The 19,721-nt window shown below is 41.2% G+C and overlaps 1 protein-coding gene and 1 pseudogene across 1 annotated transcript; one reads left to right on the top strand and one right to left on the bottom strand.

Moving 5' to 3' along the window:
• Positions 1 to 665: 665 nt before the first annotated feature.
• Positions 666 to 12,084, top strand: zfand4 (zinc finger, AN1-type domain 4). The gene is made up of 10 exons (XM_068722239.1): positions 666 to 897; positions 2,498 to 2,802; positions 3,914 to 3,989; positions 4,677 to 4,744; positions 4,893 to 5,079; positions 5,430 to 5,580; positions 6,021 to 7,256; positions 7,728 to 7,779; positions 10,533 to 10,650; positions 11,234 to 12,084. Exons 2-10 carry the CDS (start codon positions 2,619 to 2,621, stop codon positions 11,367 to 11,369), a joined length of 2,208 nt encoding a protein of 735 aa, XP_068578340.1. The 5' UTR covers positions 666 to 897; positions 2,498 to 2,618; the 3' UTR covers positions 11,370 to 12,084.
• Positions 12,085 to 13,383: 1,299 nt separating this feature from the next.
• Positions 13,384 to 19,721, bottom strand: LOC137877546 (uncharacterized; annotated as a pseudogene).

The following is a 19,721-nucleotide window of genomic DNA, read 5'->3' as shown; positions in this document are numbered from 1 at the left end:
GTTTTTGTTATTTTGCCTAGGTCGGTATTAATAAAGTAAAAAGGGAACAATTTAAGCTTATTGGCATTTAAAGAGAAACCCCCTGTTTGTTAAACGTTCTATAACCTTCTCAACAGTAAGGAAGGTTAATAAGTAAAAGATTCCAAAACTATGAATGCATACTTTTTGGGGTCATAAGGTGAATTTATTGTATCTGTTTGTGCCTTAAACATGGCATTCACAGCCTTTTTTGTCTTGTGTATAGGACTGAGACGTTTCTGCTGGCACAAATTAGCTCCCATTTCAAAACAGACATATTAGAAACGGTTCAACTTTGCTTTTAAATATGTTTTTAATGGTGTATTTTAAGTGTTTTAACATTCACTATTCATTTCTTCTTAATGAATATAAAGACAGTCAATCATTGGCGGCCAAAAGTTTAATATTAACTGATGTACGGTGAGTTGTACTAATGGTGTTTTATTTTTTCAGGCCTGTGATAATTTCCGATTATAACGACTACTGTGGCAGAAAAATATGATTTTTTCACAATTTGATTCCAAATTTAGGAGGATGTGAACGTGTCCGCCTTTGACCCCTCGTGTCAACAATTGGACAACGTGTTGTCCCGCCCACTACACCATCCGTGGCGCCGATTGGTTCCTTTGTCTGTCAACGAAATTAAATCACAAAGGTGTTGTTCGACCGCTTTTTGACAGGTACGATGATGTCGCCGACCAGCGGACCACGGCTACCGACAGCGGTCGACCGTCTACTTCGTTCCGTGTGCAGTATTTAGGGTGACTGTGATGAAGTGCTGCAACGTTACAGTCGACAGCTAACGTTACACCGGACTGCTGCAGAGGACCGGAGCCGACAGATGTAGCCTAGCATCCTGCTAGCTCACCACTGAGAAAGGTTAGCCATTGTTTGAGTTGTTGGCTAACATGGCAACGAAAGCTAACTCAAGTAGCGTCGGATAGACGGGTTTTACGACCGTGTTTACTGCATAAGATACTGGTGAGCAGGTTTTAATAATAAAACGCTGACGTTAACTAGGGATTTAAACTGCCTTGTGAAAACTGGTAGGTATAAATGTGACTTGTGTGACCTTTTCTTTGCTAACGTTAGCCGCTGGAGTTGTATTGAGGCGAGTTTAATCTCCATTCATCTCAGGCAGCTAACGTTGACCTAGTTTCTCTGGTGTGTGTCTTCTGCTGTTACTGGGATGGTGCAGTCAACTACCGTTAACGTTACATCTGCATGACGTTATAGCGTTGCCGGTAACATGACAACCTCAGCGTTTCTTTAGACAATGGCCTGTTGACAGCCCTTAAGTCCCTGAATGGATACACCTCAGGCCTCGTATGCTATCGAGCCGTCAATCAGCGAGACAGTTCATCTTTAGTGTTATTCACCTGTGTGGGCATGCCTGGTTACCTGAGCTCCTGTCAGGCCCCGGTAAAGTGGAAAGATCTTAATTTAAAGGTCTGTGTGTAATACGTGCTCTAGACAGCAGCTCGTGGTCAACTGTAGCTCCAAAACACAAAGGGACCAGAATATATATTACCATATATTATTTTGGGTTTCAAGGAGAACAACTGAAAACCTATTTTCTTCTGTTGTTTCTGCACACATACAAACCAAAGTAAACTAAAGCTCCTCTTTTTATAGATTAAATAAAGACATGATTAGACTAACCCGCCTCTCGTACAGATGACATTTTTGTAAGACGCTGAGTCAAATGACACAAGCTGTGATCTGTCAAAGGCTGCCTTCAGGCACAGGACACTTCATACCTCTGATGGGCTTATGTAACACACCTGATCCCCTTGAGTTTTGGCCAAGGACTTAACTGCTGCACTACATTTTTTATGAGAAGGTTGCACATGTCTGCTGCCACTGATACACGCCGTTGTTCTAAAATAATTGCACATTTTCAGTCTTGCTGACAGATTTTATTATATATATATGTATATGTGTATATATATATATATATGTATATATGTATATGTATATATGTATATGTGTATATATATATATATATATATATATATATATGTGTGTGTGTGTGTGTGTGTGTGTGTGTGTGTGTGTGTGTGTATATATATATATATATATATATATATATATATATATATCTATATATATATATCTATACGTATATATACGTATATATATATATGTGTGGTTCACCCAAATAGATTTCCATCCACCCAAAAATTTATTTATGCCTGCCTAAAAAATGCAGTTGATACATAGGTTGATTAAAAAGTCTGTCAAAAGGGTGCAATCAAGAATGACTTGGCTATCAGAGATTAGGTTGTGAATGCTATGTGAATACTAAGCTGATTGGCAAATGTCCAATTTCGGTGTATAGACTATCATAAATATGTTCTCGACCTGTGGGATTCACATACAGTATGTTTAAGACTCTTGATTGCAGGGAATGTTTAAACTAATCAAACCTTTTTGAAAAGTTCTGATGATCATACCATGCCTTTGTTTCTCCTCACAGCTGTGGTCGTCCTGCATGATGTGTGGCAGTTGTGAGCTGTGCCTCTCCCCCTCTCCTTCATCTTGGGCCAGTCCTCCCATTTAACCAAATCTACCCAGAGTCTCTCGCCCAGCCCGCCAAGATGACCGACAGGAAGGAGCCACCCTTTTTTAACGATGACAGCATGGGAGCTTTTCACTATAAGCTCCCTTTCTATGACACTATGGAGCTCTTCATAGAGACCCTCACTGGGACCTGTTTTGAGCTGCGTGTGTTGCCCTTTGAGGCCGTCATTTCAGTCAAGGCAAAGATCCAGAGGCTGGAAGGTACAAAGCACACAAAAGTGTAGTTTGCATGTTTTAGTCTGCTATTAGAGGAATAGTGTCCATATGTTATAAGTCAGGATATTGCACTGATTGAGCCAGCAAACTATCAGTTATTTAATAGACCAGGAATATGAGGAGTCCTTTGTTTGATCATTTAGTATCTCGTGAGGTGAGTTGCTCTCTGTTTAACTGCTCTTGGGATTCAGTTTCGTATCTTCTAAATGTTTTATATTGTTTGTGCTTTTGACTTCATCAGTAGGCATTCAGGATCAGAGCTGTTCACTATGCTAAATGTAACTTTTATTTATTTATTTATTTATTTATTTTTAAATGCCAATAATTGATAGGAAGAAAACTCTTAGTTACAGTTCAAGTTCATCTGAATTAATTATCCGTTAGTTCTCATTTATTCATTAATTTTCGTCTAGGCTGTCCTCTGAGGTTGCTTTTTTAAAAATGTATTAGATGAAGATGATCTTTCATATCTACATTCTTTGCTGCTGTTTTCAGTTTTTGGTAAGAAAGGACTCTGTGCTCTGTCTGTGAGGAGGTGTGTCAACCCAGCAAAGTGTGTTTGTGATGGAGAGCACTGCTCCCTCACTAACACTGGCTCACCTCCAGCGTCGGGTCAGTGAGTTCACTACGTGGGCACAGAGAGCTTCCTGACTGTGAATACACTCCATCTCATTACGAGGAGTGGCTCTACAGAGCGTTGGTAGCCTTTAGGCTGTCATCCCTCAACTGGAGTCTTATTATTTTGGTCTATTTTGCAATAATATTAGATACGATGTAGACATATAGTAGTCTAACCAACCTCATGTATTTATCAGTTTTAGCTGCAAGATGAGCTGTCTTTATGTTAACACTAGCACATCAACAAGTAAAAAAATGTATAAATTATTAATGCTTCTGTTCTGTCATTTTCCATTTTTCAGCAATGACATAGTTCTGTCTTTAGGGGGCAGACATGAATCATCCTTAGTGTGGTGTGGATGCTTCTGTTGGCAGCGGTCCAATCGTGCCTGTCTGTCATGTGTGAACTTAGTCTATGAAATATGAACCGGTCCTTGTCAACTTTGCTTGTTTTCTGTATTCTACTCTGTCTGTAAAGGTATCCCTGTTGCCCAGCAACACCTTATCTGGAACAACCTGGAGCTGGATGATGAACACTGTCTTCACGACTACGGGTAAATCTACTCCTGCAGAGCACTGACACGGAGGCAGAATCACAGACAACGAGCTTGTTAAGACACATTACAAGCAATATGTTTAAATTCACCCCGCGTACATTCAGAGTCATTTTACATGTGCACTTTAAAAGCCTTTCGGCTGTGTTGGTGACTCAGTTCAACATATTGTAAATGAGCCAGAGATGTAGAGGCGGATGAGAACAGTGACACACTGGTCATATTCAGAGAGCTTGTCCCTCCACTCTTGTCAGTTTATGAGGTGCAGTTCTCACCCTCCGGTGCACTTCTGGCTGCATATGGTGATATTGTTCTGGGTGCTTGTCACTTAATTTTCCACATGAACGGCCTCTAGTGAGATCTTGCTAGACTCGCCTATCAAGCTGCAGCAAGGAGTTTTAGAAGCGAGAAGGTCCAGTAGACAATGAAACATCTGCTCATCAGGAACAACTGTTCCAGTGGAATTACCAGTCATGCACTTAAGTTCATCTGGAAATCATTCTGACGCTTTGAGTGCTGTAAACTTTGTATTAGAGCGTCTCCCCTCTGCTTCAGAAGTAAAGCATTTAACCCTAGATGTGAATATGGGACTTATTTCCCTCTCTCCCATTACAATTACATACACTGTGGAATGCATTACAATACTCTCCACGTATTCTCCTTTATTGATCATCAGTTTGTTTGCAGTATTGCAGAGGGCTGCACTTTGAAACTGGTCTTGGCTATGAGGGGAGGCCCAATTAACACCAGGAGAGGTAAGGAAACTACCAAAGAAGTGGACTTGAGCAGTTTTGCTTTTTATCAAAAGTTTGATTTTCAAAGTAAATTCCCAAACACATAATCAAATTAAATGTACGGTTTTCCTGTTTTAACCACAGAACCCCCTCTCTTCTTCTTTTTTAGTAACTATTGATGATCCCATCAAAGAGGTCACTGACCTGATGGAGAGCACCAAGGAGGAGGGTTGGGAGAGAAGCCCGGCCAACAAGCAGGTCACGTTTGTGGTCTATCGAGAAAATGACCAGCTAAACTTCTTCCGAGTGGTCGACAGGGGAGACGGCACCCTGACCCCTCTGTCTGAATCCATGAGGTTGGGATATTGTCAAAATGTCCTTGTTGTTTTAAAGCACAGTTATTCTATCATTATATTATCTGTCCAAATGAAACAATGCACCTAAAATTAATTGGGCCAGGGGTTTGCTCATGTTCATAATCATTTAACATACAGTAACAACAAAGAGGCTACTGCATTAGGTTCTGAGTATTAAGCACAAATGGAGCAAACAGGATAAATTAGTATAATTATCTAATTATACAGCCAGTGTGGAGTTGAGTACTTAACATTGATTAATCAGTGGTGGTTGTGGCAGCCGAGTTCAGTGAGCAGGGCCGCTGAAGAGACTGCCGACAGCTTGGTAAGAGTGTTTTCATGTTTTCCAGCGGTGGCTCGGTGTACAACGTGTGTGCAGAGGAGGAGGAGGAGGATGGAGAGTGTTCTGCCACTACACTGCAAAGCCTTGAGAACTCCATCACCATGAACAAAATGAAGCTACTCAAAGCCAAGATGGAGGACATGAACCTCAACAAGAAGGTTGGAAGCTACTGGGATTACAGAAACCTGTTAGTTGTAAAGCCTATCAGAGAGTGCAAATGTGGCCTCTACACATTCATTTTCACATTTTTAAATATTGGCATCTTGTGAAAAACAGGCATTGTCGCCTTTTCTTTTTTTTTCATGGCTGTATTTTTTATCAATAAAATAAGGAACCAAATGGTGTTGAATATTTGCACCACATGGAATCGTGCTTTTCATAATCATAGACTAAAAATGGTAGCCTGCAACCATTTTGCATAATGCAGATGTACTGCGTCAAACCCTCATTTGCATGTGTTTCTAAAACAATAGAGCTTTTCAATACATTAAACTGTACTGGCCCTTTTTTACATTTTCAGAATGGGAAAAATACTGCAAATGTACAGTACATTTACGAAGGTGCCGCGGTATAATCTGTCTCTGTCTGTGTCCTCCAGCCGAAGAAGTCAGCTAAGGTGAAACCGCGCCCCCCCGTCAGCCCACACCCCTGCGGTGGCTCTCTAGGACCGACCAGCACACGACACCACCATCGCCTCTTTCGCTCGCTCTCCCAGATAAACCAGCCTTGGCAGTCAAATGTACAACTACCTCCAATCACAGACCATGAATCCATGGACCCCTTCCCGCTCTCTGCTGCCGCAACCTCTGCCCACTTTTCTATCCCGAGACGACCCCCTCCCGCTTTCCCGTCGCCATCTTGTTATATGCTTCAGGAAGAGGAGCCATGGGAGACGTGCCCACCATTTGCGAAGATCCGGCCCCCTCCCAAAGTGTCCCGGTTGGACATCGGCAGCGCCAGGTTGATGAGGGACTGTGTGTACCCTCAGCTCCCTCCACTGTGTATCAGGGGCCCACCTGAGGCCACCTTTGACCCAGCTGAGCCTTCGGGGGAGGCTGTAAGGCTGAGTTTGTTGGAAGAAGCTGCTGGACTGATGGTGCCAGCTCAGCCTGGAGCTCCGTTTGGGGAACTGTTGGACCCTCTGAGTCTAGACGTGTTCACCCAGCCGGAGGGAGGTCGTCAGTCGCTCGAGGTTGGGGCTGCGCACCAGTTGCCGCTCTCCCCATCCCCACTTGGTACCTGGACACTCGGGCCAAGTGATACTCTCACCAGCAGACGTGATAGGACGCAGCGCGCCACACCATTTCATATCGGCTCCCCCTCGCCATTGCCCGTCTCCCCCACACCATCAACTTCTACCAGACCGCTGCCTCTGGCTTTCGATTCCACTCTCTCCTGTTTACTGCCCAACCTTCAATCCCAATCCTCAGCACAGGTGAAGCCAGGCAGCACATCCCCTCCCCCCTTCACCACCATGTCCACTCATCAGCCAAGCATTCGTGGTGTTAAAGTGGAGTCACCTGGCAAGAGACCAGAGCTTATTTCCAAGAGGGAAGCGAGAGGCATCACTAAGATGGCCAACCAAGCCTGGAAGGAGCCAGTTGGGTCCCTGAACAACTCTGAACTCTTGGCATCTCTCTCCGCAAGGGCTCCAGACAGCATCAACAGCCGGGACGGCCTTGGAGAGAGTCTTGCGTTGGCATTGCCCCCTGCCACGGCCTCAGGACCGGGCAGCCATGGCTCCAGGCTGCCATCCATCCCGACCAACAGGCTCCTTCAAGATGACCTGATAAGACAAATGTCACCGTTGCGCCGAGCAGCAGCCTCTTACATGGTGAGTGCAGAGAGGTGTCGGCGTTAGCTGCCCAGATTGGATTTGTGGAAAAGCTTTTAATCCCCAATTCATAGTTTATTTATTTTTTATTATTTATGCTATAATTGTCACAGCATTGTCTTGATATGACATTCACTGAATGGCTGAAGTGACCTCAATCTGGTTTGTCAAAGTGATTCAGATTGCTTTGTTATTTTTCTAGAGCAAAGCACATAATATGATAAAAAACAGAATACCCAAACATTCCTTCTCTTGTTTATATATTTTGTTAAACTGCTGTAGTTGCACTTCATCAGACATTAACCCATATGTGACACGGTGAGGTAGACTGTATGTGAGGTTCAATTGATACAATGTGAAATGATGATGGATGATTCTAACTGTTTATAGATGATTCTAACTGATCATTTTTTCAAGAAAAAGCACTGATTGCATTGATTTGCTCTAAGAATATTTCATTTATCTTCTCAGGCCACCACCCCTATTGCATCAGCTGGAGTCATGACACCATTTGGGAGAATAGGTAAGGGAGACACACAAACATCCAGAGGTTGTGTCACACATTCTCCTTGGCTGTGAGTCTGTGATTCTAGTTCCATATATTGTCTTTATCTTCTCACTTGGAGCACCAAGGCCTTACGATTTTTCCGTCACTGTTAAAAATGATCGTAGATGCAGTTCTTGAGGTGCAGTCGCATACAGAGAGGATGCTGTTATGTGAACGCCTTTAATGCATGTTGTGTGAGCGCTCCAACAAAGCACCACAAGGGTTTTAAATATTCATTATTTCTTCAACTGGAGTAGCAGCACAAACAGAAGACGCCAGGCCTACACACAAGCACACTCGCATATTTATGTCGACCACTAACATGCTCAGACTGTTCCCAGAGAAAGAAATAAGGATAGATATACATCATGTTTTGAGTCAAGGTATTCCTATTGTCCTCTAGTACTGGAGATTTGTTTCCAGTGTTTCCCAACGGCTGAGAATTTGTTGATGATGGCCAAAGAATCGACTGCTGACATTCAACAACCCTGACTCTAGTGTTCACACCTCCATGAGTCATTCAAAAAAGATTAATTTAGTCCTCAATAGATTCATTTTAGAGACACTCTTGGTTGCCTTTACCGACTCTACGCACCTCCACTTCTTTCCCTCATTCTTGCACATGAATAACCATGAGTGTTGGCAGATTATATGGGAATTCTTGATAAACTATATATTTTCAGTGGGGTTCATGTCTGGACTCTGAAGAGGCCATTCAAGGACAGTCGGACTTAGATCCTCTCTGTTATTGTCCTGACTGTGTTGTTGTGCTGAAGAGTGAGTCATCCCTCCACTGAGAGAATGCATGAGCTCCAGACTATTATTTCCCCAAGGGTCTATATTTGACATCATTCCTGATTCCCTCGATCAGGACATTCCACTTCAGTGTGATTTAAAAATAAAAAAAAATAAAAAAAGTCCTCTCAATGATAACGCCGGATGCTTTACTGCAGGGATGTGTTGGCCACCTGTAGGCCATACCAGACCAGAGAGTCTTTTCCCTCATACTTGTTCTTGAGTTTTATAAGTTGTTTTTGTGACCAAGGTTGAGCAAAATAAATGAAATGCATCTAAGATCAGTCCGGTCATAACAATCTGAATGCACACAATATGTAAATGAGGCCTTTCTGTATTTTTGTTTTGTAACGTCACTTTGTCACCATTGGATAATGTGTCGGAAATATTGGAACGTCCCTAACTGCACTGAAACATGTAGTTATGCTAGTAAGGCTTTATTTTACACGTCAGTAATTTCCTAATAATTTCCTGGAAGTACCTGTGTAATTTGGTACTAATTATAGAGGAAATATAGACTGTGTTCAGTTGGATAGTTTCCAATAAGAAATACATTATTAAAATAACAATTACTACCTCATAGTTCTTTCAAGGAAACTTCCTTGGAAATTAATTGGAAAGTCCCGACTGTTCTGTATTGCAGATCTATTGTTCATAGAAACATTGGGCTCCAGTTTTGAAAAACATTTCATTGTTTTCCATTACAGCATTGGAACCTTTTCCTCTGTCATCAGTGACTGAACTGCAGAGCAGCACAAAGAAAACGCAGTCAGTGTTTGAGTTCCATGATGTCCCAACACTGCTGCCCTGTACCTATCAGACCCGTATTACATGAGTCGGATTAGGATTGGGACAACCCTTAATTAATATTCATAAAATTCAAGCTACTTAACAAGATCATGTGGAAAATGTGCTTGGTTCTGAATATATTTGAACCCTCTGTATGGCAGCAGATTAAAATGCAGGAAACAAATCAAAATCCAATCCCACGCCCAGCTGCTTGACAGTGAGCTTCCTGTACCTTCATCGGTTTTATCTGTGTTCTTGTATCCCCATGGCTCACTAAACCTGCCACGCTGCATGCTCCCACAGGCACCGTTATCACAGGCACAAGCTGACACAAACCAGGGTTCCTTGGCTTAAGAAATGAACTGTTTGTTTACTCACGTATTTTCCTAAATTCTGACTTGGTAATGGTTCATGTGACAAAGCCTGAAAATGTCCTGAAACTCATTTCAAACAATTATCTGGACCTTTTCAAGAATAGTGGCTTTTGCTGCTGTTTACATCTAGTTCAATTGACTACAGATATTTTAAATTGCACACTTTGTCCTAAACCGCGCTTGAAATGTATTTTCAATAGTAACAAAGAAACCCTGGATAAAAAGAATGAATGAATGTAACAGTGAGAACGCTGTTTTTGAGGGACTATTTCCTGGCCGTTTATTCCTGTGGATATCCAGTGACATGAAGCGTAAAGCATGAATTGTGAAAGTATTGAAATTATAATAAAGAAACTTAGACAAAAAAAGTGAAATGCTGAAGACTTGACAGGTTTTTAAAAAATGTGCAGGGAGACTTAAAAGCACATTGCATTTCTGGTCACACTCCAGTGTTTGATTTCACAGCAGGTGTTTTGCCCTTTAACAGCTGCTAAAGAAAACAGCTGCTTTGGTAAGAAGAGGGAAGTGCAATTTTCCTCCCTTATGTGAGTTGATCTAACCTTTTTATGGCGTCGTGATTACTGCGATGGATCTAGCTTATTCAAATTTGAAGTTTGTGAAAAGTTCAAGAAAGCAAAAGTTGCAAAAATGTTTCTAAAATCTCCAAGAGAACCAATGTGTGGATTAAGAGAAACTTCTTCACTACACGATCAGATATTCCACTCCGGATCCTGTAAAGTGTATAATAGAAAATGTTTCTTCTATTCTCAGGCACTCCAACATACCACCTACCTCCAGTCAAGGGTCCCACAGGCAGCAAGAAGAAGAGCTCAAAGCATTGCTTCCTCTGTGGAAAGAAGACTGGCCTGGCCAGCAGCTACGAGTGCAGGTAAAAGAGCCTCCAGCGCTTCCAGCGGTACTCACTCACCCACTCTGCTGGCTGACTCCTAATTTCATCTCCCCCTATTTGTCATTCCTGTCCTCAAAGCAGCCGTTTTTTAGTAGAATTTTTTTTTCTTACCGTTTCATCGTTTTGTCTCTCGGCCATGTGAAATATGTCTCTGTGCGGCGCTTGTTCTGCCACAAGTTATTAACATTGTCAAAGTTTCTACCCTCGACATGAATCTGGATCACCTCCCTCTCCCGGGTCTTGTTACACCCAGAATCTGACACAACAGTGCGTAACGGAGAGCTCCCAACAGTGTTCAGAAGACTAACTGATGCTTCTGTGATTAAAGGAGTAATGTAATTCACTCAATATTAGTGCTTATAAATGAAATACATTACATGACTATGAGTGAGTAAACTCTCCATCTGTACTCTGCAGAATAGCCAGATGATGTGTGCTGATGGAGAAACTGAATGTTTTTATTTGATGACTGCAAGGTCCTCTAAAACGAACACACCGTAATAAGTGTTGTTTGTAGATCTTTGCATACGTACCTTAATATGTGTTTGTTTACATCTTCCAGGTGTGGTCACAACTTCTGTTGCACCCACCGCTACGCAGAGACTCACAACTGCACTTACGACTACAAGGAGGCCGGACGGAGATTCCTGCAGGAGACCAACCCTCTGATCAGTGCTCCCAAGCTGCCTAAGATCTAGACCGTCCAACCCGAGCAGAGAGAAGGAACTTATTCACCACTGTGTGCTTTTTATATCAGCCAAGTTTGCTTAAAAGATTTAGATAAAATATTCTGTAAAGCCAAGTGTGAACAAACAAGAGGAGACTGAAATGGCAAAGAACTGAGTATCACTTCTTGACAATGTGAAGATGTTTATCTTTTTTTTTTTTAATCAGTTACCAAGTTCTTTTTTCTGTTCTATAAAAAAAGCTGTGCTTGTATGTAGGTAGTTTTTGCTAAATATATCTGCTGCACGTTCAGACATATCTATTTTTAGTTTTGTCAGCCTTTTTAAAAAAGGATGGGACCGCTGATGACTTTTCATTCGACAAGTCTTTGACAGATGCACTTTAGAACTATCATATTTATACATTTGACTTTCCTTATTGTGGAGGGGAAGGATACTTACATTTCTGTGTGTGTGTCTTATAAAGTGTTCATGTTGTCACTCAGATTTTTATATGCTTCACCTCTAAATGTCTTTCTTACATGGGCACATACATACAGACATCACTAATGACATCTTTCTTAAAAAAAAAAAGAACAGTACACTCACCCATTGATGAAATACTTAATATTTATTCATGACTAGTACTTATTTAAATTCAAGGTTGGTTTTTAGAATACTAAGTATGCAATGTGTGTAAGTGAATGTCAGTTGTAATGTGTAATCCCATCAAGTAAACTGTATTAGGATGGGGGGGGGGGGGGGGGTTGTGGTATTTATGTCTACAAGTAAGTTGCTTGCCATAAATAAATCTTTTGTAAGTCTTTTTTTATTGCTCAGCTGTTGCAAAAATGTTTAATGCTGTTATAGTATCTACAGGAGTTTGATCTAATAAAGTTTCTTTCCATACATACTGTACATCACTGACTGGTACGTGTCTAATTATATTTCCAGTTGACTGATTATTTTGTTTATTTTGTCCTGCTGTGATTTCCTCGTTTCCTTGTGTCCTCAGGCCTTGCTGTTTGGGTTCCTAATTATTTGCATGTTGAATGTTTGATCGTTCCTGCTGCTCGCCCTTAATAGTTCTCCTCATATTAATGTGAAGTAGGTGAGAAACTGTGCTTTTCATCACTGACTAATTTTTGTCACATTAAAAAACATGTTTTCCTGATGCAGACCCAAGGCTAGTTCCTTAGCAACAAGCTGAAATAGTTGTTGTACCTGTTGAACACCTCACTCTTCAATTTCTATCCAGATATGGGACAAATATAGCTGAAGACAACTTCTTTCATTTGCGCTGTCACCATCTCAAGATGGCTTTTTATCTTCTTACTGGGATACTATCTGCTCATTTCTGTTCCTCAGCAGGTTGTGCGTTATAAGAACCACAACAAGTTAACGCCCTCAGTTAAAAAAACAAACGATTGTGATAGGACTGTCCACAGATGGATTGATCCCTCTGGGCCTTCTGCCACCGGCTCACATTTTGAATTGTAATGTCTTCATGTTAATTTTGTCAGCGAGAGCACTTCAAAGCTGTGGTTTGTTTATATGGACACATGCAAAATACAAACTAATGGGAGTGGAGTGCAGATAATGTATCATAAATATGAAAACATTCTAGAAGCCAAAACAGGAATATGTTTTATTTCTTTGGTGAGTCACTGAGTAGAAAGGCTCAACTGAAAAGTGGAGGCGCTGCTCATTATACACTTTGCTTTCACTTTGGATGGTGTTCCTGTGCAACAGACGAACCCTGACCTGAGTCACGTCTCTGTGTTTTTATCTTCACTTTCCTCCTTCATGTTGTCTGGCTTTGATCCAAGATAATTGGGCTGTAGCACTGCTGGCAGATAAATGCACCTCAACATGGAGAGGGTTTTTTCTGATTGATTGTGCTCTGATTTGTTCCAGTTGTTGTACTTTGCATCTCAAGGCCATGTGTTTCTCCCATATTTAAATAAACAAAAGCACAAATAAACACTCGGCCATCAAAATAACATTCTTTATGTTTGGGTCATATCTACCAGAAATACAAAAACGTACATTTAGAAAACATATACAACAGGCACAGTGAACTGCAATAACCACAGAATGTATTGTACAAAAAGGCACGTGCTTTAGTCACTAATCCTCTGAAAACTTGATTTATTGACGTCATCTTTACTACAATAAGTGCCATGTGGCTGGAACGTTGGAGTCAATGTGCTGGTCAAGAAACATGTGACCAGACGCAGGAAATGTCAGTGAAGAACATAATGTGCCACTCAGAGACTGTGTGTAGACGTCATCGAAGCCCGCCTGTTAACCGTCTCATTTCTCTGTGTAGTCGTCCACACTTTCAGCTTCATCAGTGTCTATGCCAACAGTCTCTGTTCGGTCAGTAACATACCGATTGTCCTCAAGAGTGACATCTTTTTTACTTGGATCTGCACGCACATCCGTTTCTTTAGAGGGTGTTTTGTTCGTCCTGAATATCAGAATCTCTTGTGATGCCACTTTTGTGATTATCAGGTAACTGACTGGGCGTGTGGTAGTTAGTGTCAAAGTCTTTCCCATCTGTTTGATTGAGGTGAGTTTGTAAAGTGTCAGTGGAGCTGCTGAAGTCTGAGATCTGCTCCTTGGCTGTATCAAAGGACTCGGTGAAAATACTGTCCCTGTAAGACTGACTGGTGATGGTTTCTGTCTCAGACGCCACAAGAGGGCCATCTGCATCAAGATTATTGTGATTATCTCCAATATTAGTGTCTGGACATCCATCCTCCGTGTCTCTGTGAATTATACCAGTCCTTGGAAGCAAGTTATCGTCACATTTTTCATTTTCAGGTGAAGTGAAAATGCAGTTTGTCTTCAGCAAACTTTCCATACACTCCATATCAGCACCAGAGTCCTCGTCCGTCTTTTGGCCTGGCTCCATGACTGCATCCTTCATGTTCTCCTCTCCAACAGCAGCACCTTCCTCTCCAGCCAGAACTCTCTTTGGACTCTGAGCTCTGTCTCTGTATTCTCGGCACAGCTGAGCATCGGGCATGTGGTTGGATCTCAGCCAGCTTCATGTACACCACATAGAGAGCCTCTGGGTCAGCATAAGTACGTAAGCATAAGTACGGAAAACACGTCACAAACATATCTTTCGAAGCTCAAAATGACTCCGAATGATGTTTATTTATAATAATTCATATAATATGTACATTCATTTCAGAAACATAATGTATATATTCTCTTTGCTCATGCAAATGCAAACACAGAAATATAGTCGGCTCCTGTACTTTCAGTTTGTGTAGAGTGAGATTTCCCAGTCTGCAGTACACCTTGGTGTAGTAGCGAGCCTCCTGCAGGGCGGGCGGACAGAGGGACACTGACTTGAGGTAGTAGTTTTCTACCAACTCGTACTGCTGCAGGTTGTAGTAGACTGTAGCCAGCCGGTGGTAGGCTGTCCTCTCATTCACATGCACACCTGAGGAAAAACAACAACGGTCCGTGTTCACAAAGTAGTTCTACTTTATTGTTAAAAGTGATCATGAGGCACAGATTCTTGGCTACGCTTGACCTCTGCCTACCTGCTTTGTCGGCGATGTGAACAGCCAGTGTTGCGTATGCAGAGCCTCCTCCTGCTCTCCCTGGTTCATTAACAGCTCTGTCAGTTTACTCAACAAACAACTCTGAATGGATGTCCTGGATTCTCCGTGCAAATGGCAGACTGCCATCCTGCAAAAACAGTTCTACTGATTTCAAAGAAAAACATTTAATGGAATCAAAATGAAACGTGTCAGAGTGTATCATGGGAAATACTGCACCATGACATTGCAGCTTTGTTTTGCATCCTCTTACCCTGTAGAAAAGGCAATGAAGCCATTTGGTTCCTGCAGCCTTCAAAGTAAACATCTCCTGTCTCCTCGTAGATACTCATTGCGAAGTGATGGTTATTCATCCTCAGGGCTGTCTTCACTGCTGCCTATTTATCAAATCATATTGTCGATCAATATTGATTGAACATTAGCGTGTCAAACAAACCATGATTGTCAGGGACTTTTTAAAAAACAGTGACTGAAAAGTGTTCACCTGCAGGTACATGTCAGCTAGTTTGTCCTCCTGGATGAGGAAATAGATGCGTCCCACCTGCAGCCAGGTCTCTGACTCTTCCTCTCTCTTGCCCAAATCAATAGAAAACCTCAGGCTCTGCTTGGTACAGTCCAGAGATTTACGAGATGATCTGCAATCCAGAATTGAGACTGTTTTGGTCTGAAACCAAAGACGTTGTGGAGGGGATGGATAGAGAATAAGAGCAAGAGGGAAGGAGAGGCAGAAACTCACCTTTCGGTGTTGAGCGAGAGGTAGAGGCTGCTGAGGATTTCCAGATACTCTCCCTCCAGTCTCTTGTCCTTCAGCTCTCTGGATACCGACAAACAGTGCTCATAGTAGACGATACTCTGGCCGTACAGCATCATGTCAGCATACACACGACTCAGCACCTTGGCCACCACCATCCGACCTTTAAATGCAGCAAGTATGTTAGCTGTTTCTGCTGACTCTAAATACACTGACACTGAATAAGAAGTATATAAAGTTGGACCTTTACTGTACAATTGGCATGGCTGATATTATGAGTAAACTTTAGATCATCACAGATACATTTCTATGTTTTGAAACAGTTACATAATGTGTCCACCAGGGGCACTGAAACATTCATTTTCAACAGTAACATGTCTCTTTCGCATCGCATGTAAAGGCATCAACCAATCAAGTTGTGTGGAGCGTACATCTCCAAATGTACACTAAGTGTATAACAACATGGGGGCTCCTCAGACTGAACCAAGGCGGCAAACTTTGATTACACCTTTAAAGCTAAACAAAGGAAACGTATACCATATTCACTAATTACGTTCTTACCTTTCACAATAAAAAGCCCAACTTTTGGCACGAAAATAGGGCCAACTATTCCTTTAATATGTTAACTTTACCACTGTACACATTATATGTTTCTGGCATGTAGTGCAATTGGTAGCCCCATTTCATAACAGGCCCTGCTGTCCTGACTCTTCCTTCTGTCTTTGTAGCTCCGCCCCAGCCAAAGGTAGGTCTGAACATGCTCCTCGTCGACGGGACTTTCCCAGAGCTCCAGAAAAAGATGCAGGGATCTGGGAACTCAATCAGCAGCACAATAAATAACTCTTTGTAAACTCTTTCTACATTTGTTGAGTTCCCTGGGGAGAAACGGCAACGCTGATGTCTGACCTGACCAAGAAGCGTTCTGTCACCAAAGGCTCCCCCACATCCAGAGCCACATATTATGATGATAAACAGAGGGTTGGAGGTTAATAGGGGCCCAACACTACATTGTTGACAGACTAATACAACCATTTACAGTATCATTCTCATTTCTGTAAGGCTACAACAATTATTTTCATTATAAATTCAGTCACAAAATAGTGAAAAATGTAAACCACAATTTCCAAGCGCTCAAAGCGTCATCAAATTTATTTTGTCCAACAGTGTGCGACAAAGATATTCAAACTACAAAAAGCAGTACTGTAACTGGAGAAAAGAATTGTTGCTGATTAATTATTTAGGCGACTAACTGATTAATCATTTTAGGTCTACATTTTTCTGTACATTTCTCTATCAATTTAATTGTCAAAATTCTGAAATGTCAAATGTCAAAATGATGAGATTAAGTTATTCATGAAAAACTATTATGATCATCAAAATCTAATGTCAACAATTATCATTTTAATTATTACTAAATAAATGTCAAACTTCATTTTTATGGAAACAATATCTCACTCAAATTAAGGCTCCTACTGAGGACTTCTTACATCCTGACAACGACTAAAGACTCACAGAGATCTTTTAAAGCGACACAACTAACTTCCATCATGGAAAATGTGAGATTTGAACTCTTTGAAAGTCGAAGGTGTTTTCTGTTTTTTACTGTCGAGGCTGTCTCAAAATGGCGGCCTCAAACTACTGATGATAATAAGTTAATCTTTTGATGTATAAAGTAATTCATATCACAAATGTATATCACCCAGCTCCCATCTGGGACACACAGTGGTATTGTGAATTCAAGAGTAGCCATGAGTACAACTCTGAAGTACTTGAATTTCCTTCCAGTAGATTTGTGACATTATATTTTCTTATAATTTTGTGGTGGTTTCATAGATTTGATCTGATGTATTTTTCTCTTGTGAGATGATAAAAGTACAACCCAGAGTCAGAAAAATGTGGGACGGTATGTTACATTCAAATTAAAACTGATAACAGGGATTTGAAAATTATCTTTGACCTGTGTTACATTGAAAACAATACAACAGCACATTATTTCATGTTCTACCTCATGAATTTTATTGAAAAACCCAACCTGTCAAAGCACATATATTTTCACATTAATAAACATGTTAACATATAACATTTGTTTGGAACACAAGTTTCTTTTCGTCTTTTATTCACATTTGGATGTGTCTCTGTGTCTTATTTGCTTCTGAGGAATGTAGATTGTTGTCATAAAACCTGGTAGGCTCGGCCCTCCCGAGGATCTATACCTCATAAATTGGTTTGGATTGACACTCAGATGAGGTGTCTCTTCTCTGTGAGTTTATCCAGGCCTTGTAGTCAATTGAGGGTTTGTCTCTCTTGTCACAGTTTCTGGAAGAAGTTTTAAGAATTAAGATGTAGTTTCATCATCATCCTCACTATCATCTTTCAATAATCTTAATATTCCTACATACTATGTGGGAGCGATAGCTCTAGATATATGTCGAGCGATAGCTTCCGTTATTTCCAAAGGTATGTCATTTGCCCATATCACCATGGTAAACAGTGACACACACGCATGTGTTTCTATGAAGCAATAGCTGCTCTCAAGTTCAAGACTGTCCATCACAAATGGATTCAATCCAAGAGTATGAATCTCAAATGCAGAAATGAGAGAAGCGATATCTCAAATGAACCTCAATCATACTACTGGTAATATTGGCGTATATACGGTATATTGCAACGTCTTCGGGCAACAGCAGCCACACTGTCAAAATGTCTAGTGACATTTTCTAGTATTGTCAGTGTGAGCATGTTAGCATTTAACTGAAATGAAGTACAGCCTCACAGAGCTGCTAGCATGACTGAATTGTTTTCTTTTAACCACAATATTATAGAGGCTTACTTTAGATACCCAAATGTTTGCATCCTCTAACCTTCGCTAATTGAGGATTTCTTTAAAAAAAAAAAGCTTGTTCTGTATGTCCTGACGGTGAACTTGATGCTAATTGCTGTCGTGTGAGTAAATGAAAGAGTGAGTAACCCCAAATTGTGTCTATTTTGGCCTCTGGTGCTGCAGCACACAGAAAAACACAGAAGACACGAATGTCTGTGCTACTCCAAATGACTGAAAAGAGTTTAATGTGGCTCTGGAGGAGCTATGTCAAGACTGACAAGAATTGTGACATCCCCCAGGTATCTCAGCTTGGTCTTGGAATCTACACATTTTTTATAACAAGCCTACATTATAATGGGAGGCCTGGAGTTTGAAAGACGCGGGTGTTTACAAGTGTGGGAGGGGGCTTTAAGAGAAGTGTTGAAATCAGTGTTTTGGAGCCTAAAAGTAAAAAAAATCTCAGCTTCTGCTGCTTTAAATTTGACCATTGTTTTCTAAATTTGTGTCTACCGAGTCACCAAACTTTACGAAAGTGCAATACTAGATCACTCTTTCAAGAGTGTACTCTTTTCATTCTCATAACATTGTGGGGTGTATACAGGTTTTGTCTGAGTATTTGATTTGGTTTCCTTCTACTGTTTCTTCCATGGAACAGTCTTCTAACTGTTCCTGAGCAGAGTGACACATAACAAACCAAATGTTTTTCTACTTTTTGTTTCAGGATTGTTCAGCTTGCCTCTTGCACCTCTGCCAAGTTCTAAGCCAGATACACCCGAGGGTCCCCCATTTGGACGCAGAGTACATCAAAACTTAGAGAGTTTTGTGTTAAAAGTAACTGGCAGAGAACCCACGAAGAACGAATATAGTGATGTTATAGTTCTGCAGAAACCTCAGCGTCCTGGGAACAACATGAACTAGGTCACTTCTACATGAGACAAACACATCTCCCATCAGCCAAGCAAACAAATAACAAAATATCATAAATCATACTCGATATGACTGGGACAGACCGGAGAAAAAGGCTGCTACACTCCGTTAGCAACGTACTACCTACGAACATGCAGCATGAAAAAGCACGAGCGCCTGACGGAGATTACGGACATAGTTTCCATTTCTCTCCCCGGTAAACCATCGCAGAGATATTCAGCTTCGAACACAAAAAGTCACACAGCTTTCATCGAATATTGTACTTACTTTTGGTCGAATCTCAGCGAAAAAATGGAATATCTCCG

Source organism: Cebidichthys violaceus, unplaced genomic scaffold (assembly GCF_023349555.1).
Source record: "Cebidichthys violaceus isolate CVI_PGR_0920_01 unplaced genomic scaffold, fCebVio1.0.p SCAF_10, whole genome shotgun sequence".
In the NCBI taxonomy this organism is placed as follows: domain Eukaryota; kingdom Metazoa; phylum Chordata; class Actinopteri; order Perciformes; family Stichaeidae; genus Cebidichthys; species Cebidichthys violaceus.
This window is presented reverse-complemented; position numbering and strand designations above follow the sequence as displayed.